This window comes from Bombina bombina, chromosome 7 (genome assembly GCF_027579735.1).
Source record: "Bombina bombina isolate aBomBom1 chromosome 7, aBomBom1.pri, whole genome shotgun sequence".
Taxonomy (NCBI): Eukaryota; Metazoa; Chordata; class Amphibia; order Anura; family Bombinatoridae; genus Bombina; species Bombina bombina.
Genome location: NC_069505.1, coordinates 319,522,788 through 319,549,158, shown reverse-complemented (window position 1 = coordinate 319,549,158; position 26,371 = coordinate 319,522,788). Strand labels below are relative to the sequence as shown.

General features: G+C 38.1%; 1 protein-coding gene across 3 annotated transcripts in view; it reads right to left on the bottom strand.

Moving 5' to 3' along the window:
* BRPF1 (bromodomain and PHD finger containing 1) overlaps positions 1-19,881 on the bottom strand; it is a 129,592-nt gene extending 109,711 nt beyond the window's left edge. For all 3 annotated transcript variants that reach the window (XM_053720972.1, XM_053720973.1, XM_053720974.1), the window contains exons 1-3: positions 19,596-19,881; positions 11,583-12,188; positions 6,514-7,473 (exon numbers count right to left, since the gene is read on the bottom strand). In XM_053720972.1, the coding sequence (XP_053576947.1) occupies positions 6,514-7,473; positions 11,583-12,181 (1,559 nt within the window). In that variant the 5' untranslated portion in view covers positions 12,182-12,188; positions 19,596-19,881. The remainder of the gene's footprint in view (positions 1-6,513; positions 7,474-11,582; positions 12,189-19,595) is intronic.
* Positions 19,882-26,371: the final 6,490 nt, after the last annotated feature.

Sequence of the window (26,371 nt, the reverse complement as noted above, 5' to 3'; positions counted from 1 at the left end):
TGTGACTGTTTATTATCTATTGTCTTAAATTTAGCATTGTTTTGTGCTAAATCTTAAATAACCCCCTGTGCCTGAACACAGTGTTATCTATATGGCCCACATGTACTTTATGTCTCTTTGTGTTGAAAAGAGATTTAAAAAGCCTGTGATAAGAGGCAGCCCTCAAAGGCTTAGAAATTAGCATATGAGCCTACCTAGGTTTAGTTTAAACTAAGAATACCAAGAGAAAAAAGCAAATTTGATGATAAAAGTAAATTGGAAAGTTGATTATAATTAAAAGTCCTATCTGAATAATGAAAGTTTAATTTATACTAGACTGTCCCTTTTCAGGCCTTTCTAGAAGTTTTGAGGCAAGGGGGCTTAGGGTAATAGAGCAGTATTTAAATGGAGAAGATCGATAAAGAGATTTTTTGTTGTTGATAGGTGTGATTAGTGCATGTTTAAGGGAAAAGGGAAATATACCAGTAGGTGAGAGGAAGGGCAGTAGTTGTGAGAGGATGGGATCAAGTGTACAGGTAGTGAAGTGAGAAGAGGATATAAGGACAGAAACTTCTTCCTCAGCAGCAGGAGCAAAAAAGGTGAATTTGTGGCTTTGTTAGTTTTGGACATTGGTAATCGTTTGAGGGGGTTAGAAACTGGTAATGTGTTGAGAGATGATTTAATTTCTGATGGAATTTATGTTGCTGATAAAGTGGTTGGAACACTGCCCTAGCTCTCCTCTCTAGCCGCAAAAGCTTGCCTATTTAACTGCAGTGCGGGTGTAGTTCATGAATACAGAGGGGACAATAAAGGAGGGTCCAGGATTCAAATACTTACACGTCATGAATATATTTTAGGGCACCAGTGGCACATTTGTGCCCGGGAAAGTCAAGGACTGCTTTAAAGAGATACTCTAGTTCATAATACAATCTCATTTTTTTTTAATATTACTGCACTATTGCTCATTGGGAACCATGATTCAGAGGGGTTAAACACAGTTAGTCTCACACAAAAAGGCACATTCCTGAGCTGGTTATAAGCAGGAGCTAGTGTATATATACCACTACCAATAAGCTCTCCAGCAGCAATGTGTTGCTGCTCCTAGTCAGGACTTTATGTTCTTCAACCAGTTCGAAATGGTGAAACATAGTTACCAGTGTCATACGTTAATAAAATGCTCTATCAAAAATTAGAACTATGAATTCTGGGGTTCAACAAGAGTCTGCGGGAGTACTGTCAAGATTTATTCATAGATACTGGTGTAGTGAGAAACCTGCACATAGGGTTGCCAGTTATCTAGTATCATTTATTTATAAACTGTACACTTTACTAATCAGATCTGATCTGTAAGGCTGACATATGGCAAAGATGGAATATAGGGCCATGGGTCCGATTGAATGTGTGATAATAGCATATGAGTCAATGGCATCTGATCTGCCAACATGGCTCTTTAAGAGCTACAGAGCCATGGTGCCCGATATAGATCTTATAATGAACCCATCTACTTCTTGCCGTGAATAACCCCACTGGTCATCCAGAATTTAGGCAACCCCACATGTACAGATGCAATACTGAAGAGCTTAAACATCTGCCTGAATACCAATAAACATATCACATGCCCTTTAATATACTGTTTAAGGTGTAGAGGTAATAATTGTTTAGGTGCAAAGATGCTGTGGCCTTTACACACTCATTCATTGGGGAGCTCTTTAAAAGGAATGTGAAACACACAAAAAACAGAATATACAATTTTTAAAAAATTTCAGTTTGCTTGTAACATTCTTGTAAAACTGCTACAATATAGTGCTCCAGACACATCCACGCTCCTGAGCTTATGTCCCTGCCTTTCCACAAAAGATGCAAAGAAAATTTGATCATAAAAAGTAAATTTGACAATTATTTAAAACTGCATTCTCTATTGGAATCAGGAAAGAAAATAGTGTATCGTATCCCTTTAAGTGCTGTTGGGATTTTAAAATGAAAAGCTGAAAGTGCTACCAATGCTCACTGACTTGCCTAGTACTCCCTACTAATCCTTAATAAGCATACGTAGGAAGTACCTATGGGTTAAAGAGAATTAAGAGGAAGTAACTAACAATCCATGAGTATTAGCAGGAACAGATACAGTTGAAATCTTTTATATTTAAAGAAATTCAACATGTTTATATTCTCTGCAGAACTTTTTTTTGTACTGTGTCCTTTTAAATTGAATCGGAGACTCTATTTTCTTATAAAAACAAGATATCTAGTGTACCCTGAAACAAATTCAGTTGGATAAATATAAAAATTTGCTCCACACAGGTGTTTTTTTTCTCTTCAAGTCTTGATTGCTAAATGGTTAAAAATGTATTTCAAGAAATTTCCTGGCCCACGGCCCCGATAGCTCAATGTTGCTGGAGGCTAGACGACTCACTTCTAAAAGACACAATTGACAGAGAAGGTTGTTCGCTCTTTGACCAAGTACTTTCACCTTAAAGATAATGAAGCAATTACACCACATCTATTGTGGGACGCACATAAAGCGGTTATTAGAGGTGACTTCCTCAAATTTAAAGCGAATAAACTTAGATCTAGTCGGAGAGAATTTGAGTACTTAATGAAAAACTTAAATAAACTAGAGGCTGATTCCTCAAACTCTCCCCAAAATATGTTAATACAAAGAGACCTGGCGAAATCTAGATCTTCAGTTAATGTCTGCCTTAATAAAAAGGCACGCCTTTTTCTTAAAGAAACTTTATTTTACAGAAGGTAATAAAGTGGGCACAATGTTGGCACGAGCCTTACGTCAAAAAACACTTAACTCTTATATTCACAAAATTTCAACTCCGGATTCTGCTACTATTCAAGACAGTAAGGGGATAGCTAAGGTTTTCCACAACTACTTTCAGGCCCTATACAAACTTCACCATACTGACAATCACCTAAACAAGATAGGGAGTTATATGTACATAAAAAATGCAGACCTTCCAAATATCTCACAAGAAGATGCTGCACAATTAGATGACCCATAGAAATCTCAGATATACTTTTGGCTATAGAATCCCTTCCTAACTGTAAAAGTCCAGGACCAGATGGATTATCCAACTCCTACTACAAGACCTTCAAACACATTAGCGCCCCAACTAGCTAAACTATTTCGATCAGTAGATGACACCAATTCTTTTGCCATGGACATGCTTTCCGCCCACATTGCCCTAATTCATAAACAGGGTAAATCTCCACAACTGCCAGGAAATTATCGCCCTATATCGTTGATTAACACAGATGCAAACATTTTCGCTAAAATCCTAGCTACCAGAATTAATAAGCTGTTACCACAAATCATTCATGTGGACCAGACAGGCTTCATTCCGCGTCGGGAGGCCAGGGACAACACTATCAGAACATTGCATCTTATAGATCATGCGTCCTTGACGAACACTGAGCTTGTCCTGGTCTCTACCAACGCGGAAAAAGCATTTGATAGGCTTAACTGGTCATACCTGAAATCGGCCCTGATAGGATTTGGTTTTGGGAAAGTAACTATCAATAACATTTTTAGCCTATATAGCAATCCATCAGCTAAGATAAAGGTGAACGGCCCCTTATCAGACTCCTTTCAAATTAATAACGGGACCCGACAGGGTTGCCCTCTTCCCCCATTACTCTTCGCGATAGCCATGGAACCTCTGGCAGCACATATTAGGGGCAACAAGGACAATAAGGGCATGACCATAGGTCCTAATGAATATAAAATTAGTCTATACGCAGATGACGTCTTGTTGACCTTGACTGACCCCTTCACCTCTATTCCACACCTTCTGCAGGAATTCCATAAATTCGGTAGACTATCCCATTTTCTCGTCAACAATCAAAAATCTAATATCCTAAACATTAATATGCCCGCTAAACAGTTTAACGCGCTCTCTACGATTTGCCCGTACCAGTTGTGCACAGATCACATACAATATCTAGGCACCCGACTAACCCCTAAGATTGACTCACTTTTCAGCGCTAACTACATCCCAATACTTAAGCAAATTCAATCAGACTGTCAAAAATGGCAATCAAAGCCCTTTTCATGGTGGGGCAGAATACAAGTGGCCAAAATGTCTATCTTACCCCGCATTCTCTACATGATGCAAACAGTCCCTATTAACCTCCCCCAAACATTTATATCACAACTCCAATCAATTGTCTATAAATTTATATGGAGCGGTAGTAAACCCAGAATAGCAAAACAAACTCTTTATCGTACAAAACAACAGGGTGGTTTGGGGGTTCCCTGAATAGCAAGATATTACCAAGCTAGAACATTACAGCGAGTCTTAGACTGGTGCACTATGACAAAGCATGGTTATCTCTCGACTCCTTTATACTTCGGACCCCGCAACTTGGTCCTTTATGTCGATTACCAGCATCCTGCAGACCGAGTGTTGTCAAACTTTCACCCCTGTACAGGCATATCTTTCATTCATGGGATAATTTGATACAACACACACCAGGGATTTCATCCCCCTTCTCGCCTATGTCACTAATATTTCAGAACACAGAATTGTTGAGGAGCATGCATACATCCACAGGTAGTACCCAGTTCACAGATCTAGGTTTCTCCTCTCCCATATGCGAGTTTCTCCATCCGGGGGGGCCTGAGGCCGGCATTTGAACTAGCAAATATCCTAAATGGCACTTTCACCCATTTGCTTAAGTATTCCCAGCTTAAACATCTCCTAGCTACCTCCCCACACAAGCAAGCCCTCTTACATGCTTTGAATCGCTCTGCAGAAGTGGGAAAGCCTTGAAGGGAACACTAGCATTAGCTAGAAGAATAATAGACTCCTGCCTACACAAACACTTACCCAAATCCACACAGAACCGGTCCAAAGAACTTGGATTGCAAATCCCGGAAGAGTGTTGGGATCGGTTATACTCATATACCCATAAATCATCTACATCTACTCAAATTCTGGAGATGAACTATAAAATAATTTCTAGATTGTACCTCACACCAGTACGATTAAAGTATATATATCCTGAGTTGTCCCCTATGTGCTGGAGGGGCTGCGTTGAAGTCGGCAGTATGGAACATATATGGTGGACTTGTCCTAGATTACAGCCTTTCTGGAGCGCTTTGCAGCTGATACTCTCTCCCTTGTTTGCAGCCTCCTTTAAACTCACACCCCTGATGGTACTATTTAATGACATACCTAAACATACTTGTAAGCTGAGGTCACATCTTCTACAGATTTGCTTAAATGGAGCAAAATCCCTAATAATAGAAATTGGAAAACTAACATCATATCCACAGTTGAAACATGGACAACACGTACCCAAGAGCTCATACAATTAGAGGAATATTATTATTTCAGAAACAATAAGCTGAAACTTTATTGTGACGTCAAGTTCTATTGGGAAACCATAAACCCACTGCGTCCATGATGCCGGTATCACCCACCTCCTTCCCCCTCCCCTCCTTCCCCCTCACCTCCCTCCCTCTCCCCCCTTTTCTACTCTGCTCTTTATATTCTTAATAAAATAGATCAACCCAAAACTGCACTACACACTTGTGCGAGAATGGCTTCTCTCTATTACTTCCCTTCCTTTATCTAAACTTCCTCTTTTTCTTTCTTACTTGCTACCTTTTTATTTATTTCATATCTCTATGGTTATTGTATTGTATTTTGTGTTACTCAATAATCTTGTTATATGCACTTGGAACATATATGACCAGTAGCTATCTGTAAATGGCATGCTCTTGATGCATTCGTTTTTTCATTTATGCATATTATTGTTACTGAAAATTGTTCCATAAAAAAAAAAAAAATATTGGCATATGACCGGGCGACATTGGAGCCCATCGCAGTACCTTGTAATTGCAGATAAAAAGTATCCATGAAGAGAAAGTAGTTACAGTACAAGATTATTTCCAAAAGTTCAATAAAGAAAGTAATTTGTTAAAAAAAAAAAGTAGTATTTCAAATAAAATATATGCAATACAAACAAAAATGTGAAAAGCCAAAACAAAATACTAAAGAGCCGTGTCCTGCAATTACAGGGATTTATCAAGTTTTATCAACGCTTATAAACAAAAAACACTTTAGCTTACCGTTGCTGATGAGTACAGTAATTAAGTTACTTCTACTACGATTAGAAAAAGGATTAAAAAAAAAAGAAAAAAAAGAAAGGGGATCCCTGTAAGTACATATGAAACTGAGAACACCATTTATAGAAATTAAGAAAAGAAAAAAAAGATATAATCCTAATAAACTGATTGTTTAAATCAGGGCTCAACAAATTTATTCTCCACATATCTATATATAAATACCACTATTTGGCTCCTAAAAGTATGCCTGGCTCCTAAATATTCTTACTGGCTCCTAAATTTTCAACAGATATATCTAACCCTGATTTAAATGTAAACAATCAGGTTGAACCATACAAAACAAAACCCAGTGTCACAACACTCAATATACAAACATTTCCCTCATGCAGAGGATTCTGTGAGTTGGTTATACCTCTCATGTGCACTAGTAAATTTAAGAAATTACTATTTACCTATGGGGAGGAATGCAAGGTACAGAGACCACTGGGGCAGCTGCTCTTTTTTCAGCAAGAATTTTCCTGGCTTTCTTCATTTTTATCCTTGACTTGGCTTTTGCCTTTTTTACTTTTTCAGAGCTTAGTCCCTTCCCGTCTTCTTCTTCCTCATCATCCTCCTCCTCCCCTTCACTATGGGAGAGGGCTGGGAGCTTGCACACAGACCCAGGCGGTGTGTGGATATCACAGTATGCAGTTTTTCGTACACTAAATGAGGTGCCGTTAGCACCAGTCTCTCTCACAGGTTCCATTTTCATGTATAGTCCAGCCTGCTGAGCACACGTAACATGGAAAGCTGTGTAACAGTTTGCTTTGTGGCACTGGATGCAGGCTCCTGAGCCACGCTGTTTACAAATATAGCATGTCAGCTTCCAGCGAGCTGGTGGGATATGTTCAATGCTGTCTATAGGCTCCAAGAACACAGTATTGGCAAAGCAAACCTCGGGTATCCAGAGAGCGCAAACCACATGCGCCCACCTTCCATCATCTGTCTGTTTAAATGCCCCTCCCTTGTTTGGGCACAGTGCACAATCAACAGCTCTAGATGGTGACTGAAGGCACCTCCTACAAAGCCACTGGCCTTCTGGAATATATGGGACTCCGTAGCACTCCTGGTGTACGGCCAGATTGCACATGTCACAGAATAATATAACATTGCTGTTTTGACACTCTCCGTCGTTACAAATACAGCACACAGCATCCTCATCAATTAAGGCATTGGGGTCCCCTTTGTTGTGGCTCTCAAAATAGGACTCCTTCTCCAGCCTGTCCATTAAGTATTCAAAAATCTCCTGGGGGATACAGTTCACACTTTCCGCCTTTCTACGTTCGTTCATGATGTCAAGCCAGATGTAATCCTCTTCATCCATGTCATACTCCACCTCTTCATCAAGCTCCTCAGCAGACTTCTCAATGTACCTTAAAAGGTGAGAAAGAAGATTAAATATTAACACAAATCTAAGGGACAGTCTAGTCAAAATTAAACGTTCATGATTCAGAAAGGGCATGCAAGTTTAAATAACTTTCATCATCAAATTTCCTTTGCTCTCTTAGTATTCTTTGTTAAAAGTGAGACTTAGGTAGGGTAATTTGCTAATCTCTAAGCCCTTGAAGGCCGCCTTTTATCTCAGTGCATTTTGACGGGTTTTTCACAGTAAGACAGTGTAAGTTCATGTGTGCCATATAGATAAATTGTGCTCACCCACATGGAGTTACCTAGGAGCCAACACTCATTGGCTAAAATGCAAGTCTGTCAAAAGAACTGAAATAATGGGGCAGTCTGCAGTGGCTTAGATACAAGGTAATAACATAGGTAAAACGTGTATTAATATAACTGTGTTGGCTGTGCAAAACCGGGGAATGGATAATAAAGTAATTATCTGTCTTTTTAAACCATAACAATTCTGGAGTAGACTTTTCCTTTAAAATATTTAGCTATTTTGGCAAAATAACAAAAAATATCAAAACAAAAAGGCGCCACATGGCATAGGACACCCCAAACAAAAACAGAGAGAAATCATGGTACAATGCAAACTCACAGATGATGCAGCACTAGTGATCCAGATTACTCAACTTCAGACCTCCAACAAAAGACAGGAAGGAACAAACTACTACCTTGTGAAACAATTATTATTAGTTATTTGTAGAGCGCCAACAGACTCCGCAGAGGTAATAAATACATTTAAGCCCCACTCCCAACTGAGTTACAAAGCTTGTATTATAGTGTAGTAACTTGTTCCTGCCTGTCCATCATATCTCCTGAGTCTGAAGTTCAGTGAGCTAGGCCTGCTTGGATCAACCATACTGGACATTGGACAGGGGGTATCATATATATGATAGAAAGGTGCGCCTCTTTATGACTTAGTAGTTCAGGTTTTTTTGGTGGCTCTGGCAAACTAATGACATGTTGAAAAGTCTCTACACCAGTGATCTCACTGGAGTCATATGTGGCCCTCAAGATAGTGCTGAACCAAAGATGGCAGATCCTAAGATTAAATGTCTGCTTTTTAAATAAAGATACCAAAAGTTTTTACTTACCTACTTGCTGCCATACTTTTTATTTCTACCCCATTGGAGCATCACACCACACACCGGAAGTCAGTCTGCTGGGTGCAACTTGTATTGACATTACATCTGTCCCAGCTTTACAGTACTAGGCCATATTGGCGCTTGTGTTTGCTTTCTTCACATGATCTACAGATTGCTGTTACTACACCGGAGATCAGTCTGCTGGGTGACTGTTTGATTCCAGCTCGTTTTACCAGCACCACTAGGGGTGCCTCTCTAAAAGTGAGTGTAATACCTTACATACTGATTTTCATATTATCTATACAGTACTAGGGCATGTGGCGCTTCCGTCTTCTTTCTTCATATACATATATTATTGATCCTGGATTGTGGTCTTGATCCATCACAGACAGCTGCCTGGACCTGAATATCACCCATATTTGGGGTTTCACTTATCACTATATGGGACTATAATAATTGTATTATATTGCGCTAAACGCAACTGTTATCTGCAAAGTTATATTACCAAATTGTATCTTAATTATAGTTTCAACTGTATCTTAATCTTGGGTTTTGTTTTTTTATATTGTATTGATTGTTGGTATATCAAGGGCGTCCCCTATCTATATTATTTTATATTTATAGAAATGTTATACATAGTTGCAAACTCTGCTGCCGTAGAGTGTTTGTAGCGTTCCATTGCAGCAGTGTTTGTAGCTATGCATAACACTGTAATAAACATTGTTGCAAACACTGCTTCTAGATGGCTAAGGACACATGCACAACCCTGAGCTCACCTAGGGTTACTGTTTAACAAAGGACACAAAAAGAGTACTAAGCAAAATTGTAAAAAGGACATAAAACAAGTTTGGATAGTTACAAAATATAATAATATGTACTTTAATTACTATAACTGCTAATTTATACTGCAGTGCGCCTTGCCATTAAAGGGACAGTCAAGTAAAAAAAAAAAAAACCTTTCATGATTTAAATAGGGAATGCAATTTTAAACAACTTTCCAATTTACTTTTATCACCAATGTTGCTTTGTTCTCTTCGTATTCTTAGTTGAAAGATAATTCTAGGAGGTTCATATGCTAATTTCTTAAACCTTGAAGACTGCCTCTAAACTGAATGCATTTTGACCACTAGAGGGCATTAGTTCATGTGTTTCATATAGATAACATTGAGCTCATGCACGTGAAGTTACCCTGGAGTGAGCACTGATTGGCTAAACTGCAAGTCTGTCAAAAGAACTGAAATAAGGGGGCAGTTTGCAGAGGCTTAGATACAAGGTATTCACAGAGGTAAAAATTGTATTTCTATAACCGTGTTGGTTACACAAAACTGGGGAATGGGTAATAAAAGGAATTATCTTTCTTTTTAAAGAACAACAATTCTGGTGTTGACTGTCCCTTTAACCCTTTCTTTTAAGTTTCCGAATTGTAAAGCTCTAACTCCCCCCCACACACACACACATTTCCTGCTATGGCTGTTTCTATATTTATTGTTGCTTTGGTAGAATACAGTGATTATCTGCTGAGCTGTAATACAATGCCTGTGTCTAAACACTGATAAGGGGAGGTGGAGCTGACTGCTCCAGACAGCATGGCTTTTTAAAGGAATAGTCTAATCAAAATTAAACTTTCTAATTTACTCATGTTATCAATGTTTCTTCGTTCTCTTGTTATCTTTATTTGATAGAGCAAGAATGTAAGCTAAGAAGTCTGAACCATTTTTGATTCAGAACATGGGTAGCGCTTACTGATTGGTGGTTAAATGTAGCCACCAATCAGTAAGCGCTAACCAGGTTCTGAACCCAAAAGAGAACAAAAAAAAAAATTATAATAGGAGGAAATTAGAAAGTTGCATCGAAATCATCATGAAAGTTTAATTTTGACTAGACTATCCCTTCAAGTATTTTTGAAATTTGCCAGCAATTTTTAAACATTTTTTTTTATGCAAACTATTTTAGGATATGCACAGATCTCAACATGTGTTATGGCACTTTAATTCTGACTTTACTGTCCCTTTAAATATGTATATAGACACACACACACACACACTTGTGTCTATAAAACACAAAAAAACATATAAAATACAAACTTCCTACAATTTTACTATGATCCAGTGTAACATACTTTGTTTGCATCTCTAGAAGAGAGTTGATGGGTGATATAGGGAGAGGGTTGAGATAGCAATAACTTTATCATAATATGGTGACATTTTGTGGCATGTGGTTTGGCTTAATCATATTGTTTGTTTGCATAGATTTACTTATTGATATGGGTAAACTATGTCTAGATTAAAGGGGCACTTAAGTCAAAATTAAAGTTTCATGATCCAGATAAAGCATGCAATTTAAAAAATACTTTCCAATATACTTCCAATATCAAAACCTGCACATTCTTTTTATATGCACACTTTCTGAGGCTCCTGCTCCTACAGAGCATGTGCAAAAGTGCACAGAATAGGCTGTCACATGATGCAGGGGGAGGGAAAAAATGTTGATTAACTGCCAGAAAATATTCTACTGCTTATTTCAAATTCAATGTAAGTGTTATTGCATTGTCTTTTTAGTGTGCATTTACCATTTAATGGGACACTGAACCAATTTTTTTCTTTCGTGATTCAGAAAGAACATGCCATTTTAAGCAACTTTCCAATTTACTCCTATTATCGTGTTTTTTCCGTTCTGTTGGTATCTTTATTTGAAAAAGCAGGAATGTAAGCTTATGAGCCGGCCCATTTTTGGTTCAGAACCCTGGATAACACTTGCTGATTGGTGCTGACCTAAAGATGGGCCGGTTTGTAAGCTTACATTCCTGCTTTTTCAGATAAAGATACCAAAAGAACGAAGCAAAGTTGATGATGGGAGTAAATTAGAAAGTTACTTAAAACTGCATGCTCTATCAGAATCATGAAATACAAAAAATGGTTTCAGTGTCCCTTTAATCAATTCTACTGTATTTAGTGGTCCATTAATGGCATTTATTTTCTTTGAATTAAGTTGTTTTTTACCTGTAATAGGAAGTAGGACGAGAAGGGGCATCGGGTGTTTCCTGCTCTAGTTCCCTGTAGATCACTTCTGGAAGCTTTGGGGTGGTTCCTGTAGATGCACTGTGGTGATGATGATGATTGGAATCTTTTCTCTTCTCTTTGTTCTTGTGCTTGCCAGACTTGGGAGTGGTTGCTGGAGTTTCATTGTTTTCCTTGTTGCTACCGTTTTCTGGGGCTTCTTCTGGCGCATCATCATCTTCAGAAACAACATCCAGGTTGTCAAAGATGCTTATACGATGCACGCGACCATGCAGCTCCACCTCAACTAGCTTTTGAGCCTGGGCATAAGTCATTACCTCTCGGTTTGGAGACTGGGAAACCTCTGAGTGCGTAGGTGACTGCTTGTTAGAGCGGGGATGGCGGCCTTTCTTTTTAGATCTGCGGATAGGGGTATGCGGCTGTAGTGGTGGGTTGTCATGATCATAGTGATACAAGTGGTACTCGATGCCACTGTAGCTCTTATAAATCTTACGACAAGTCTCTACTGGGCACTCATATGGGGGTTTGGTGGCCCTCAAATTATGGCAGAATGTCTTGACATCAAAGTCCACACCCATCATGTTACATCTAAAAGGAAAAATAATGGATAAAAGACAATTAACTCCTTGTACAACTTACTTAAACCCAAGAATGGTATAAAACATGGAAAAGTATAGCCTATAAATGGAAAACCCAAATGGCAATAACATTTTTTTTGCAAACAACAAATAAACAAGAACTAAAAGTGTACTTATACTATTTGCGTCATGATTGCAATTTACATTATGCAATAATAAATGTATTAAAGGGACAGTTTAGCCTCATTTTTTTCTGTCTTTTGTTCCCAATGATCCATTTTACCTGCTGGAGTATATTAGCTCATTTACCTTTATTTCAGCATTTCAAATAGCTGGTTTTGCATGTGGTATCCCTACCTATACTGAAAGCTCCTATGCTCAAGGATAGGCTATAGAGAAGCTTTGCAAACATAGCCAGCAGAAGAAATTACACTCCCATGAAGGGTTAAGAGACAGAAAATGTTAATTTGAAATTAACTATTGGACTTGGAAAAACAGAGATAATAAAGAAACATGTGTGTGTATACAGAAAGTGATCAAGAGATCAGAGTTTGCTGCAAGAACAACCTAAATGGGTTGTGGTTTCAAAGAACAAAAACAGCTATTTAATATACAAAGATAAACATAAAGAATCAATTTCTCATTAATTTTATACTCTGCAGCTAGTATAACAAGGCATTGGAAACACATTAAAGGGACATGAAACCTAAACATTTTCTGTCAGGATTTAGGCAGAACATACAATGTTAAACAACTTTCCAGTTTACTTCTATTATCAAATTTTCTTTATTCTCTTGGTATCATTTGTTGAAGGAGCAGAAATGCACTACTGGTTCCTAACTGAACACATGGGTGAGCCAATGACAACTGGTATATATATATATATATATATATATATATATATATATATATATATATATATATATATACACATATATACATACACACACACGTATCCAAACAGGTGCACTCACTGTGACACAAGGCATCCGCCGGGGTGCTGCGTAGAAGACAAATAGCAATATCCGTTCAACCCCTAAAGGCAGAGAAATGCTTCACTCTCCGGTCTTATCAAATATCCTTTATTAGGTATCCAGCATTAATTGACAAATCCCCCATTGGGGGATTTGTCAATTAATGCTGGATACCTAATAAAGGATATTTGATAAGACCGGAGAGTGAAGCATTTCTCTGCCTTTAGGGGTTGAACGGATATTGATATATATATATATATATATATATATATATATAGCCACCAATAAACAGCTAGAACCTAGGTTATTTGATGTTCCTGAGCTTACCTAGATAAACCTTTCAGCAAAGGATAACAAGAGAAGGAAGCAAATTAAATAATATAAGTAAATTAGAAAGTTGTTTAAAGTTGTATGCTCTGTCTAAATCATGAATGTCTATGACTTTACTGTCCCTTTAAGGGAAAACAATTTTACAGTACACTGTCCCTTTAAAAGAGGAGCATTTATATTTAAAACAATCAAAATTTAGAAATGTATGTAGTCCTAGAGCAGTGACGGCTATCCTTGGGAGCCCTGATATGTGGGAACAACATTTCCCATTACAGGGAGTGCAGAATTATTAGGCAAATGAGTATTTTGACCACATCATCCTCTTTATGCATGTTGTCTTACTCCAAGCTGTATAGGCTCGAAAGCCTACTACCAATTAAGCATATTAGGTGATGTGCATCTCTGTAATGAGAAGGGGTGTGGTCTAATGACATCAACACCCTATATCAGGTGTGCATAATTATTAGGCAACTTCCTTTCCTTTGGCAAAATGGGTCAAAAGAAGGACTTGACAGGCTCAGAAAAGTCAAAAATAGTGAGATATCTTGCAGAGGGATGCAGCACTCTTAAAATTGCAAAGCTTCTGAAGCGTGATCATCGAACAATCAAGCGTTTCATTCAAAATAGTCAACAGGGTCGCAAGAAGCGTGTGGAAAAACCAAGGTGCAAAATAACTGCCCATGAACTGAGAAAAGTCAAGCGTGCAGCTGCCAAGATGCCACTTGCCACCAGTTTGGCCATATTTCAGAGCTGCAACATCACTGGAGTGCCCAAAAGCACAAGGTGTGCAATACTCAGAGACATGGCCAAGGTAAGAAAGGCTGAAAGACGACCACCACTGAACAAGACACACAAGCTGAAACGTCAAGACTGGGCCAAGAAATATCTCAAGACTGATTTTTCTAAGGTTTTATGGACTGATGAAATGAGAGTGAGTCTTGATGGGCCAGATGGATGGGCCCGTGGCTGGATTGGTAAAGGGCAGAGAGCTCCAGTCCGACTCAGACGCCAGCAAGGTGGAGGTGGAGTACTGGTTTGGGCTGGTATCATCAAAGATGAGCTTGTGGGGCCTTTTCGGGTTGAGGATGGAGTCAAGCTCAACTCCCAGTCCTACTGCCAGTTTCTGGAAGACACCTTCTTCAAGCAGTGGTACAGGAAGAAGTCTGCATCCTTCAAGAAAAACATGATTTTCATGCAGGACAATGCTCCATCACACGCGTCCAAGTACTCCACAGCGTGGCTGGCAAGAAAGGGTATAAAAGAAGAAAATCTAATGACATGGCCTCCTTGTTCACCTGATCTGAACCCCATTGAAAACCTGTGGTCCATCATCAAATGTGAGATTTACAAGGAGGGAAAACAGTACACCTCTCTGAACAGTGTCTGGGAGGCTGTGGTTGCTGCTGCACGCAATGTTGATGGTGAACAGATCAAAACACTGACAGAATCCATGGATGGCAGGCTTTTGAGTGTCCTTACAAAGAAAGGTGGCTATATTGGTCACTGATTTGTTTTTGAATGTCAGAAATGTATATTTGTGAATGTTGAGATGTTATATTGGTTTCACTGGTAAAAATAAATAAATTGAAATGGGTATATATTTGTTTTTTGTTAAGTTGCCTAATAATTATGCACAGTAATAGTCACCTGCACACACAGATATCCCCCTAAAATAGCTATAACTAAAAACAAACTAAAAACTACTTCCAAAACTATTCAGCTTTGATATTAATGAGTTTTTTGGGTTCATTGAGAACATGGTTGTTGTTCAATAATACAATTAATCCTCAAAAATACAACTTGCCTAATAATTCTGTACTCCCTGTATACTCAACTAGACTGCAGAGTACCAAAGCATCATGGGAAATGTAGTTTCAAAAACATCTGGGTTGCCAAGGTTACCCATCACTGTCCTAGCGTGTACCACTACCTAGATGAAGGTTGACACTACATTAACCTTTGCTTTATCATAAACACAGTATGACACCGGAGCACCTATATAGCAAGCAACACATTTTGTAAAATTTTTATGAAAATATTTAATTTTAGTGTACCCAAACACAAAAGTGAATTAATGAAAAGAATATTAATAACAAAAAGATGTTCTATTGAATTAAGGTTTAAAAAGAATAAAAAAAGTTGTCCTCAACAATAAACAAAAGAACCTTTAATGAAAGAAGAAAAAAAAAAACCAAACACAATGGACAAAAGTTTAGATTATTTGTTCACATGGTTGAAACCGTTAATCTTTATACTATTCTATAATAATCCAGCTATGTTCTAGTCAGTAAACTGATTCATGTGTCAGTTAACAAGTATGTATACTTCTTTAAAAACATTTATATAAAAAAAAAAGCCTTTTCTGCTGCTGATCTGTAGCAGTAGTACTAGTTACTAGGTTTGAGCAAACAAATTCCAAAGAATTGAATAAACAAATATTGACTTGAAACTTTTTTTGTCTGAAATTATTATTTTCTGTGTACACATCTTAACAAATGACTACTGTCTCTACAATCCAGTAAAAACAATTCTTGGCCTAAAAAAAAAAAAGAAAAAAAAAAAGTTACAAATACTCCAGCAACTACTTTGTACATGTATGTGCTTTATTCAACAGAACCAAAAAAAAAAAAAAAAACAGAAAAGATTTAAAAAGTTGTCCACTAGTAGAGAGCTGGGCCTCTTCCCTGGGAGATTCAGTAACACCAGGTAAGATGAAAAATAGTCTGGAAAAGGTTAAACGTACTACACTCTCCGCAGGTCTGTGGGAATCACATATTAAAATACTAAATAGGGGACGATTTATCTAACCCTTTCGGCAGGCTTCACCTGCCTACGACTGCAGGTTCTCCCAAGAGAACCTGCAGTTCGTATTTAACCTGCTTCCCTAACCTTTTGCCACCTTTTAGGTGTCGAATTTCAAAATCCCTGGTCTCGTCCGACCAGGGAGATTAGCAGCTCCTGCCCACACGTGATTGGCTATGCGTGGGCAGGGGTTTGGATTGCACGCAAGAGTAAAATAGCGCTCGTGTGCAATGCGGAATTCAGCCGGCCAGAGGTGAGCTACGGAAGATGGGGGCGCGGATGTGCTCCCCTGTCTGACGCAGCTTGATAAATCAACCCCATAGAGTATCTTACCCATAACCGCATTTCTAAACCGAACCCAAATTGTTTAAACCTTTTTTTTCCTGCTTTGCCCTAAAATGACCATTTTCAGTGTGAATGAACGTTTCACACTGAGATAAAATTTTAGTTGGGGATAAGAGTTTAAAGGGACATGAAACTCAAAATTGTTCTTTCACGATTCAGATAGAAAATACAATGTACTTCTATTATCAAATTGACTTCATTCTCATGCTATTCTTTGTTGAAGAGATACTTAGATAGGTAGCATGCACGTCTGGAGCACTACAGGACAGGAAATAGTGCTACCCTTTAGTGCTCTTGCAAATGTATAACATTGTTGTAAAACTGCTGCCATATAGAGCTGCAGACATGTGCACATTCCTATGCTAACTACATTTAGCTACCAATCAGCAAGTGCTACAACAAAAAGGGTCCTGCTCCTAAGCATACATTCCTGCTTTTTAAATAAAGATAGCAAGAGAACAAAGATAAATTGCTAATAGGAGTAAATTAAAAAGTTGCTTAAAATGGCATGCTCTATCTGAATCATGAAAGAGAAATGTTGGGTTTCATATGCCTTTAATATAAGTGTTGGTTAAAAACTGGGGAATGGGTAATAAAGGGATTATCTATCTTTTAAACAATACGAATGTTCAAGTAGTTTGTCCCTTTAACAGCAATTCAACTCCAAAAAGATTTCAAGTATTTCAAAGATTAAATTAAGAAATATAAATGCAATCAGTTATATTTTTACCTCCTTCCATATGAATTTACTCAAAAAAAAAAAAAAAAAAAAAGGAATTTTCACTATTCCTGATGGACTCGTTATATTTAGCCAATTACAGAAAGAGTATGCATATAGCTCAGGGGAGTTCAAAGATAAGTACAGCAGCTTACTGAGAATATATGTGTCCATGACAACCAGGGACTCTGCTATGTCCCTCCAAAAGGTACAAACGATAATGGTCCACAGCCTTTTCAGGGTATAAACATCTTTATTGAAGATAAATGCAAAACAATGCAACATTAAGGGGAAATACTCTTAATCATGCATCTGGGGAGCATACATGCCATTCCGATGAGGCTGAAGTCTGTACACTGTGTTTAGAATTGCTCATCACCTGACACTGTTGGGGAAAAGAAGGAAGGCTGATGTCACCGTGCATGCGCTATATCCTGATTACACTGTGCATGCTGTTGAGGTTAAGCCTTAGGCATAATAAATATGCATAAAGATCATTATGTAGTGGGCCACTATAGGTCTACTGAGAAGAAGGAAGCAGAGAGGTTTTGAGTGGGATGTTTGAAGCGCTAAAAGAAATGGCTGTCAGTTTTACATAACAAAAATGTTGTTTATTAACCTTAATTATTAGGCGAATACTACTCAAATTGGAACAAACCAATAGCACTACAAAGGGGGCAAAATAAATAATGAATACATTCACAAAAATGTAAGTAGCCCTGCAATTTGACAAGTAACATGAATTCCAACAGAAACAGAGATTTTGACGCATATAAGGGACCATAGGCCGACGCTCTGTATCTGCTGTACCTCTCTGCGAGTCTCTCCATTGGCTCCCCATTCACAGCAGAATTAAATTCAAAATTCTCACCCTGACCTACAAATCCCTCACCAATGCTGCCCCCGCCACCTGTCTTCACTCATTAACAAATATACTCCAGCCCATCCCCTAAGATCCAACAACGACCTGCTCCTTGCATCGTCTACCATCACCTCCTCCCATACTATACTGCAGGCCTTCTCTCATGCACCAACCCTCTGGAACCACTTCCTCGAGCTGTCAGACTTTCCCCTAACCTCTGCTCCTTTAAACGCTCCCTAAAGACCTTTTTCTTCAGGGATGCTTATCACCCAACTCAACAACAAATGGATTCCACTTACCTAATAGTTGCCCTTATCTAACTTGCATTAACATCATTCTCACCTTTGCAGTCCCCACCTGTTTCTCATCCTCCAACCCATCTAGATTGTAAATTCCCACGGGAATAGGGCCATCAAACCCCATGTATTTGTTTGTTATATTTTGTATTATATTGTAATGTGTCACTGTTGTACTTTTATCTCTGTACTGGGCATCGCTGTGGAATCTGTTGGCGCTTTATAAAGAAGAATAATAGGCCCAGCAAGTCTGCCCAATATTTCCTAAAAGTATAAACGTATCTAGGTCATCATAGTTTTATGCTTATCCCAGGCATTCTTATTAGTCCCCCACAGTGTTTGTCATTACCACCTATTGTGGAAGTTTATTCCATGAATCAATCACCCATTCTGTAAAGAAGTGCCTAGGTATAAATACACAGGTATTTATTTCAACTGAGGATATCAAGAGAACAAAGTAGTAAATTGGTTACTTCTTTAAAATCGAATGCACTATCTAAATGATGAAAGTTTACTTATGTGCTGTCAGCATGGGGGGGGGGGGGTATTAGAATTGCATTGCTACATTAAAAAGAAATGTAATTTTAACTGTACTGGGCAATGGCAGTATTACACACACACATATATACATATATATATATATATATATATATTTAGAGAAAGAAAATTAAAAACAGCTAAATATTGTAATGCATACTATTTAATTACACTAAGTAATTATTTCAGATTATTTTGCGACAATAAACAGGGCTATATATACACACCTCACCAATACATAAACTAGCATTACCTCTCCAGTGAGAAAACACTCTTAAATTACTGACTCAACTGTGGGAAATGTTCCTGTGAATTCATATTAATGTTAGAGATGTATTTTCGTTATATATAAACTTTACGACAAACCTAGAGTGTTACAGATCTTTGTTACTGTGGAGCTGATTTACTAAATTGTAAGGTAGCGAGGAAAAATATAGTGAAATGGCTCAATAGGAAAATGTAACTGGGGAGATTTGTCTCACTTTAATGGAATACTAAATTAATTGTAGAGGAGGGGAGTCACACATGGCAATGCCGGCCTCAGCTGTCTCACCTGGCTGAAGCTGCTGTTTGTCATCCCGGGGGCCGGTGCTCAGGTGGTCCTGCCGCCCGGGGAATCCGCTAACCCCATGTATAAAAAGACTAGGCCTTGAAGCATGCGAATTGCGTGTTTAAGAAGAGCAGAATCTGTGAGGAGATTTGGGGGTTAGGTACTGGATACCCCGCGGCCTAGGGCCTCCAGTTGGAGGGCTGTAAGGCTCTCCTGGCCGGGTCCTGGTACGGAGTTACGAGCCGCGGGGAACAATAGAACGTCCTGCGGGATCTCCGGCCCTGCCCGCGTAAACACAAACCCGTAATACCGCACATTCAACATGAACAAACACCCTCTCCCGCCACTACTTACCGCTAGAAAATAATCTCGGGGCTGCGCCGTCTCTGTTTATCGCAAACTCTAGTACAATCCATACAAAACCCCAGTCATCGCCTCACTAAATTATTCCATCTCGTAGACAGTCAATGGCGAATCTGCTGAAGCAAAAGAGTCAGCTCAATTACTTAGCATTTGGGGCCTTACCAAGGGGGTTTCTGAGAAACGACTTTGACTGTCACTATTTTTCTTTTTTTGTATATAATGTACAATATTTGAACACTTGTAGGATTCATTCATGTGAGTTGTGAACAAAAAGTTATACCTGTTTTTGTCATGGATTTTAGTTATTTTATACTATGTTATTTGTTCTTCTTGACAGCTCTATGCCTCGACAAAATATAATGTGATTAGAACTTTTATATTAATTAAACTTTGTATCCTGAAGGAAAATAAACATTTTTTTATGCGTATGAAAGTAAAACAATTTAATACATTCTAAGTATTATAGTTGTTGATAGAGGGTAACATAGCAGCTGTTTACTGACTAGTTACAAGAAGAATACTAATAGATTTGTGAACATTAAAGGGATATGCAAATGTCAAAGAAAAGCTGCACTTTTAAGGGTGGAAAGTGAATAGACCTTTATTTTTTTCTTTCATGATTCAGATAGAACATGCAATTTTGAGCAACTTTCTAATTTACAACTATTATCAAATTTTCTTCATTCTCTTGGTATCTTTATTTGAAATGCAAGAATGTAAGTTTAGATGCTGGCCCATTTTTGGTGAACAACCTGGGTTGTTCTTGCTGATTGGTGGATAAATTCATCCACCAATAAACAAGTGCTGTCCAGAGTCCTTAACCAAAAAATAGCTTAGATGCCTTATTTTTCAAATCCCTTTAAATGGATAGAGCATTACATTTAAAAAACATTCTAGTTTACTCCTATGATCAATTTTGCTTAGCTCTCTTGGTATCCTTTATTAAAGAGTAATTCTAGGTGAGCTCAGGAGTGTGCACATGTCTTTTGCCACCTGGCAGCAGTGTTTGCAATATTATTTATTGCAGTGTTATACAATGTTGCAAATATTGCTGCCATAGACTTCTAAAGACACATGCACGCTCCTAAGCTGCTATCAGCCTATCTAGGTTTATGCTTTAACAAAGGATAACAAGAGAACTATGCAAATTTGATCATAGAAGTGAATTGGAAAGTTGTTATAAAATTGCATGCCCTTTCTGAATCATGAAAGTTTAAACTTGACTTTACTAACCCTTTATAATGTGATGCAGGATGTTTATTCCATTTGTATTAGGACATACACCTGGTGTTAGGAGAAGTGCAGAAAATTTTATTGATTTATTGTAAACATGACATGTGAAGCATTAGCTGCATGAATATGTATATGTTGTTAAAGGGATATGAAACCCAAATTTTTTCGTTCATGATTCAGATAGAGCATGCAATTTTAAGCAACTTTCTAATTTACTCCTATTATCATTTTTTCTTCGTTCTCTTGGTATCTTTATTTGAGAAGAAGGAATGTAAGCTTAGGAGCCGGCTCGTTTTTGGCTCAGCACCTGGGTAGCACTTGCTGATTGGTGGCTAAATGTACCCACTAATCAGCAAGCGCTATCCAGGGTGCTGAACCAAAAATGGGCCAGTTCCTAAGCTTACATTCCTGCTTTTTCAAATAAAGATACAAAGAAAACAATAAAATTTGATAATAGGAGTAAATTAGAAAGTTGCTTAACATCGCATCGCATCTCTATTTGAATCATGAAAAAAAATATTCCTTTACGCTCAGGAGTGTGCATATTTCTTGAGAACTTCAATGATGCAAAAACAGCTGCCACGTAATGGTAAAATACGTGCACACTCCTGAGCCTACCTGCATAGACTGTCATGGAAATGAGCTGGTTCCAGCAAAGAATACAAGAGAAAGAGGTACATTTTGATACATTCCATATGTGACTTCTTTTACTTTATTTTAATAAATTTGTTACTACTAACTACATTTGGAACATTACCTTTTCTGAATTTATGGACTCTCTGCTGATCTCTATTGGACTTGCCACATATATTACACTTAAAGGAACACTGAACCCAAATTTTTTTCTTTCGTGATTCAGATAGAGCATGCAATTTTAAGCAACTTTCTAATTTACTCCTATTATCAAATTTTCTTCATTTTCTTGGTATTTTTATTTGAAAAGCAAGAATGTAAGTTTAGATGCCGGCCCATTTTTAGTGAACAACCTGGGTTGTTCTTGCTGATTGGTGGATACATTCACCCACCAATAAACAAGTACTATCCAGTGTACTGAACCAAAAAATAGCTTAGATGTCTTCTTTTTAAAATAAAGATAGCAAGAGAACGAAGAAAATTTGATAATCTGAATCACGAAAGAAAAAAATAGGGTTCAGTGTCCCTTTAAGTTTTGGGTTTTATTTGTTATTTTTGCTTTTAAATGTACACAATATTTTAGTTTTCACTTTTTGTATAAATAATACATTTTTTCTGTCTTAAAAATGTATTTATTTTTAAAATATATATTTTTTAAAAATGAGGCCACCATAACTGACTGTTGAGTTACATATAAGGGAGACTGTTATGCTTATAATAAGTCTACCCACTGGTTGAAATAAATGTTTATGTAGCTTTGGGAGAAAATAAAAAAATATATGATTTTTTTTTTTTTCAAAATAAGAATTTTAATTCCAATTTATATATGTATTTTTTTTAAACAGTCTTGCAGTTTTCTTGATTTTATTTCTATCTTTCTTTTTTAATCTCATCAACATTCTTTTTTATTTCTCCAGAATCCATGTAATTCAGAGACCAGCAACTCATTATAAAATTTATTCTGCAGCAGGTTTTTCCTAACTAGAGGGTGTTAGTTCATGTGTGCCATATAGATAACATTGTGCTCACGCCCGTGGAGTTATCTAGGAGTCGGCACAGATTGGCTAAAATGCAAGCCTGTCAACAGAACTGAAATAAGGGGGCAGTCTGCAGAGGCTTAGATACAAGGTAATCACAGAGGTAAGAAGTGTATTAATATGTGTGTTGGTTATGCAAAACTAAGGAATGGGTAATAATGGGATTATCTTTTTAAACAATAACAATTCTAGTGTAGACTGTCCCTTTAAAAATAGACAACAGAGTGTCTTAGTAAATAGAGTGCATTCAGTTCCTCAGGGATCAGTTCTGGGGCCTGCTTTGTTTAACAGGGGACATATTTGTGTTTGCAGATGATACAAAATTTCATGTTCCAGGAGGGGTGAACCAAATAAGAAGTGTAGTAAAAAAATGGAGTATTGGGCAAATGACTGGGATCTAAAATACATAAGAGAAAAAATCTAAAGTTTGGGGGACGCTTCCGGGCTGCGACCAAGATGGCCGACTTACTTTAGTGCTCTGAGGGCTCACTGATTAATCCGCTGCGTATCAGTGTATATTTTCTCAATCCACACTCAATTTATGTTTGATCTGGAATAATATAATTTTTTTGAGCAAAGCGATCTGACAAGAAGCCTAAATCTCGTGTGCTAATGTACCGGAACGGCAGGCCTGCAGTGGCGACGCACATGTGTCTGAGGCCTTTGCCTAACCCCCCCGGTTTATCCGGGTATAACAGCCGTTTTGAGCTGTAGAACTGAGGGAAGTCACAATCATCAGAATTGGAGCAGAAGCAGCTTCTAATATATAATCTTTACAATCTGTGTACATCCACCTAAACAGCGGTGAAAATCTGCCATGGAAACAATAATGGCCGCTATAGATGTGTGGGAGAGGGAGATGCAGTCTCATATCTGGAGACACTTTGAGGAGTTAGAACACGAGCTGTGTAAGGTCCTACAGTTACCGATACCCTCAGAGCCCCTACAGAGATCTGGGACACTAAGCACGATAAGCATCGGAAATGGTTTATTGGCTGACATGACACAAGAGACCTCTACAGGACCAAAATCTACATTGCTTATAGTGCGGATGGGTGAGGCCCGGATTCACCCGATCAAACCTGCAGCCGCAATAACGCTAATGGAGCCGCTCACAGACCAGCAGCTGTGCATATATGAGGAGTGCAGCCTGCAGATGGAGTGGCGATCCTTACCTACCAAGGATATTGGACGGAATACAATCTTACCCTCTTTCTGGAGGAGCAAAGAGGTGAGAGATCTATTCATCAGAGACCCGGTGTCCCCAATGGCTGGCCTAGAAGCGCAGACAGTCAGAAATTTTTGGCAAAAGGAACCGCTAGACGATGCATCTGTGCGCACAGAACTTTCGGTATCTGGTAACCCCCAATACAGGAGAAGAGCTTTTGACTCATGGACCTTTCAAAGAGCAGGAGTCGGTTGAGAAGTTCAGTTCTGTGTCCTGTCTGTAAGCAACCTGTTTATGTGTATCCCATGAGACTTTTAAATGACTATATAATTTATTAGATTTAGAGGATCCCTAGCCTGCTTGAGATGCAAACATTGCAGTCACTGCTTACACCTTAACTCATGAGGCTTTGCCGGACAATATTGTTATTCTGCTCACAAAGTTCAAAATTGATATTTGCAGCTCATATAACCAGTTAGCTCTTTAGGGGGCTCCTAGGATAGATATTGCTAGTATGGGGGATGATGGGATGTAATTTCACCTGCGCTCCTTATTGTATTTTTCCTAAGTGGGGCAGATTTCTCTCATCCTACATTTGTGCAATTGCCTTTCTAGCATTTTTGATATGTATATATAGATAGCTTTAACTTGTTCCAATTTAAAATTGTTTAAATAACAAAGTCAGAGGCAGGTTATGTTAATGCTTTATCTGCACCTTGTTCCTTTGACATTATGCTGTGTATATGATTGTTTTACATAGCTGCACTATTTAAGAGTCACCCTAGCCATGATACCTAGACCTTGTTGGTATTTATAACACAAAATTGTTTATTTGGCCATAGGATAGTTGAATGTTTTAGAGGGATAATATAGAGCATAGCTATGCTGGCATCAGTATGTAGATTTTAAGCCCCTTATTTGTTTGGTCATATTCGATCTGTCTGCGGCCGAGACGGCTAGACAACCTAAACTCACGTATCACTGTAACAAGTACTCCAGATTAGGGAGGGATAAAATAGGACAGTAAGTCAGCTAGATACCTAAGTACACCTCCTATTAGGGCGGACAGTTAAGTCAGTTGGCTTATAGGGTACTGAGCCAGGATAGCATATACCCCGTAGGGTACATACTCCTACAGACTTTATAGCCTATCTCAGGGTAATAAAATCCGGACTGATCTAGGTAGGGTTTAACTTGCATGGCTATAGCATAGTTCCTTCATACACACCTTGCTAGCTAGTTAAATTAGACCCATATATAGCCTCTAAACAATAGTAAATGTCAATGCAGACTCTAAAAGGGACATCCCTCCTGCAGGTCCATATTGGAATCTCTATACCTCTAGCAGATGATTACTCTCATTCCTGATTATATTTCTGCTCTAATAGTACTGCAGACCATAGACCTTCCCTCATTGGGCACAAGAGTGGCCCTGATCCTTTATTAAGTCACTGGTTTTATGAAAGTTTTTCAGGTTAAGTTTATTTTGTAGATTTGAACCCTAAAAATTCAGAAAATGGAGATTCTCCTCAGGGGATCCAAAAGTGGTCTCCGTACTTTCAGATGCTACCTTCTTTGGTTCTGTTTAGAGTGTCATAAGGGTCCATGAGTGGCCTTCTAGATCATTTTGAAGGCACAGAACGTAACTGGCATTAAATGTACTATCTAATTTATGATTGTTACAACATGTAATCACACTTTAACTAGGCAATCTAGTAAGTATTGATTGTATTTGTGGAACGTACCTATCTGTAAAACTTCTATTGACATGTATGCCTTGTTTGCCTGTTAACGAATCTCAATAAAAACAATTACTATGGAAAAAAAAAATCTAAAGTTTAAAATTGGAAAGTGCAAAATTATGCTAGTTTCTGCTGAAAAAATTAAAACCACAATCAAAATACGTTTTTCTCATAAATGAAAGAAAAAATCTTTAATCATAAGCAGATGAATCAAACTGAAACAGCTGCCTGAAGAACCTTTCTACCAAAAACTGCTTCCGAAGAGGCAAATACATCAAAACAGTAGAATTTAGTAAATTATGCAAAGGAGACCAAGTTGCTGCTTTGCAAATCTGATCAACTGAAGCTTCATTCTTAAAAGCCCACAAAGTGGAGACTGATCTAGTAGAATGAGCTGTAATTCTCTGAGGCGGGGCCTGACCCGACTCCAAATAAGCCTTATGAATCAAAAGCTTTAACCAAGATGCCAAGGAAATGGCAGAAGCTTTCTGACCTTTCCTAGAACCAGAAAAGACAACAAATAGACTAGAAGTCTTTCTGAAATCTTTAGTAGCTTCAACATAATATTTCAAAGCTTTACAACATCCAGATAATGTAAGGATC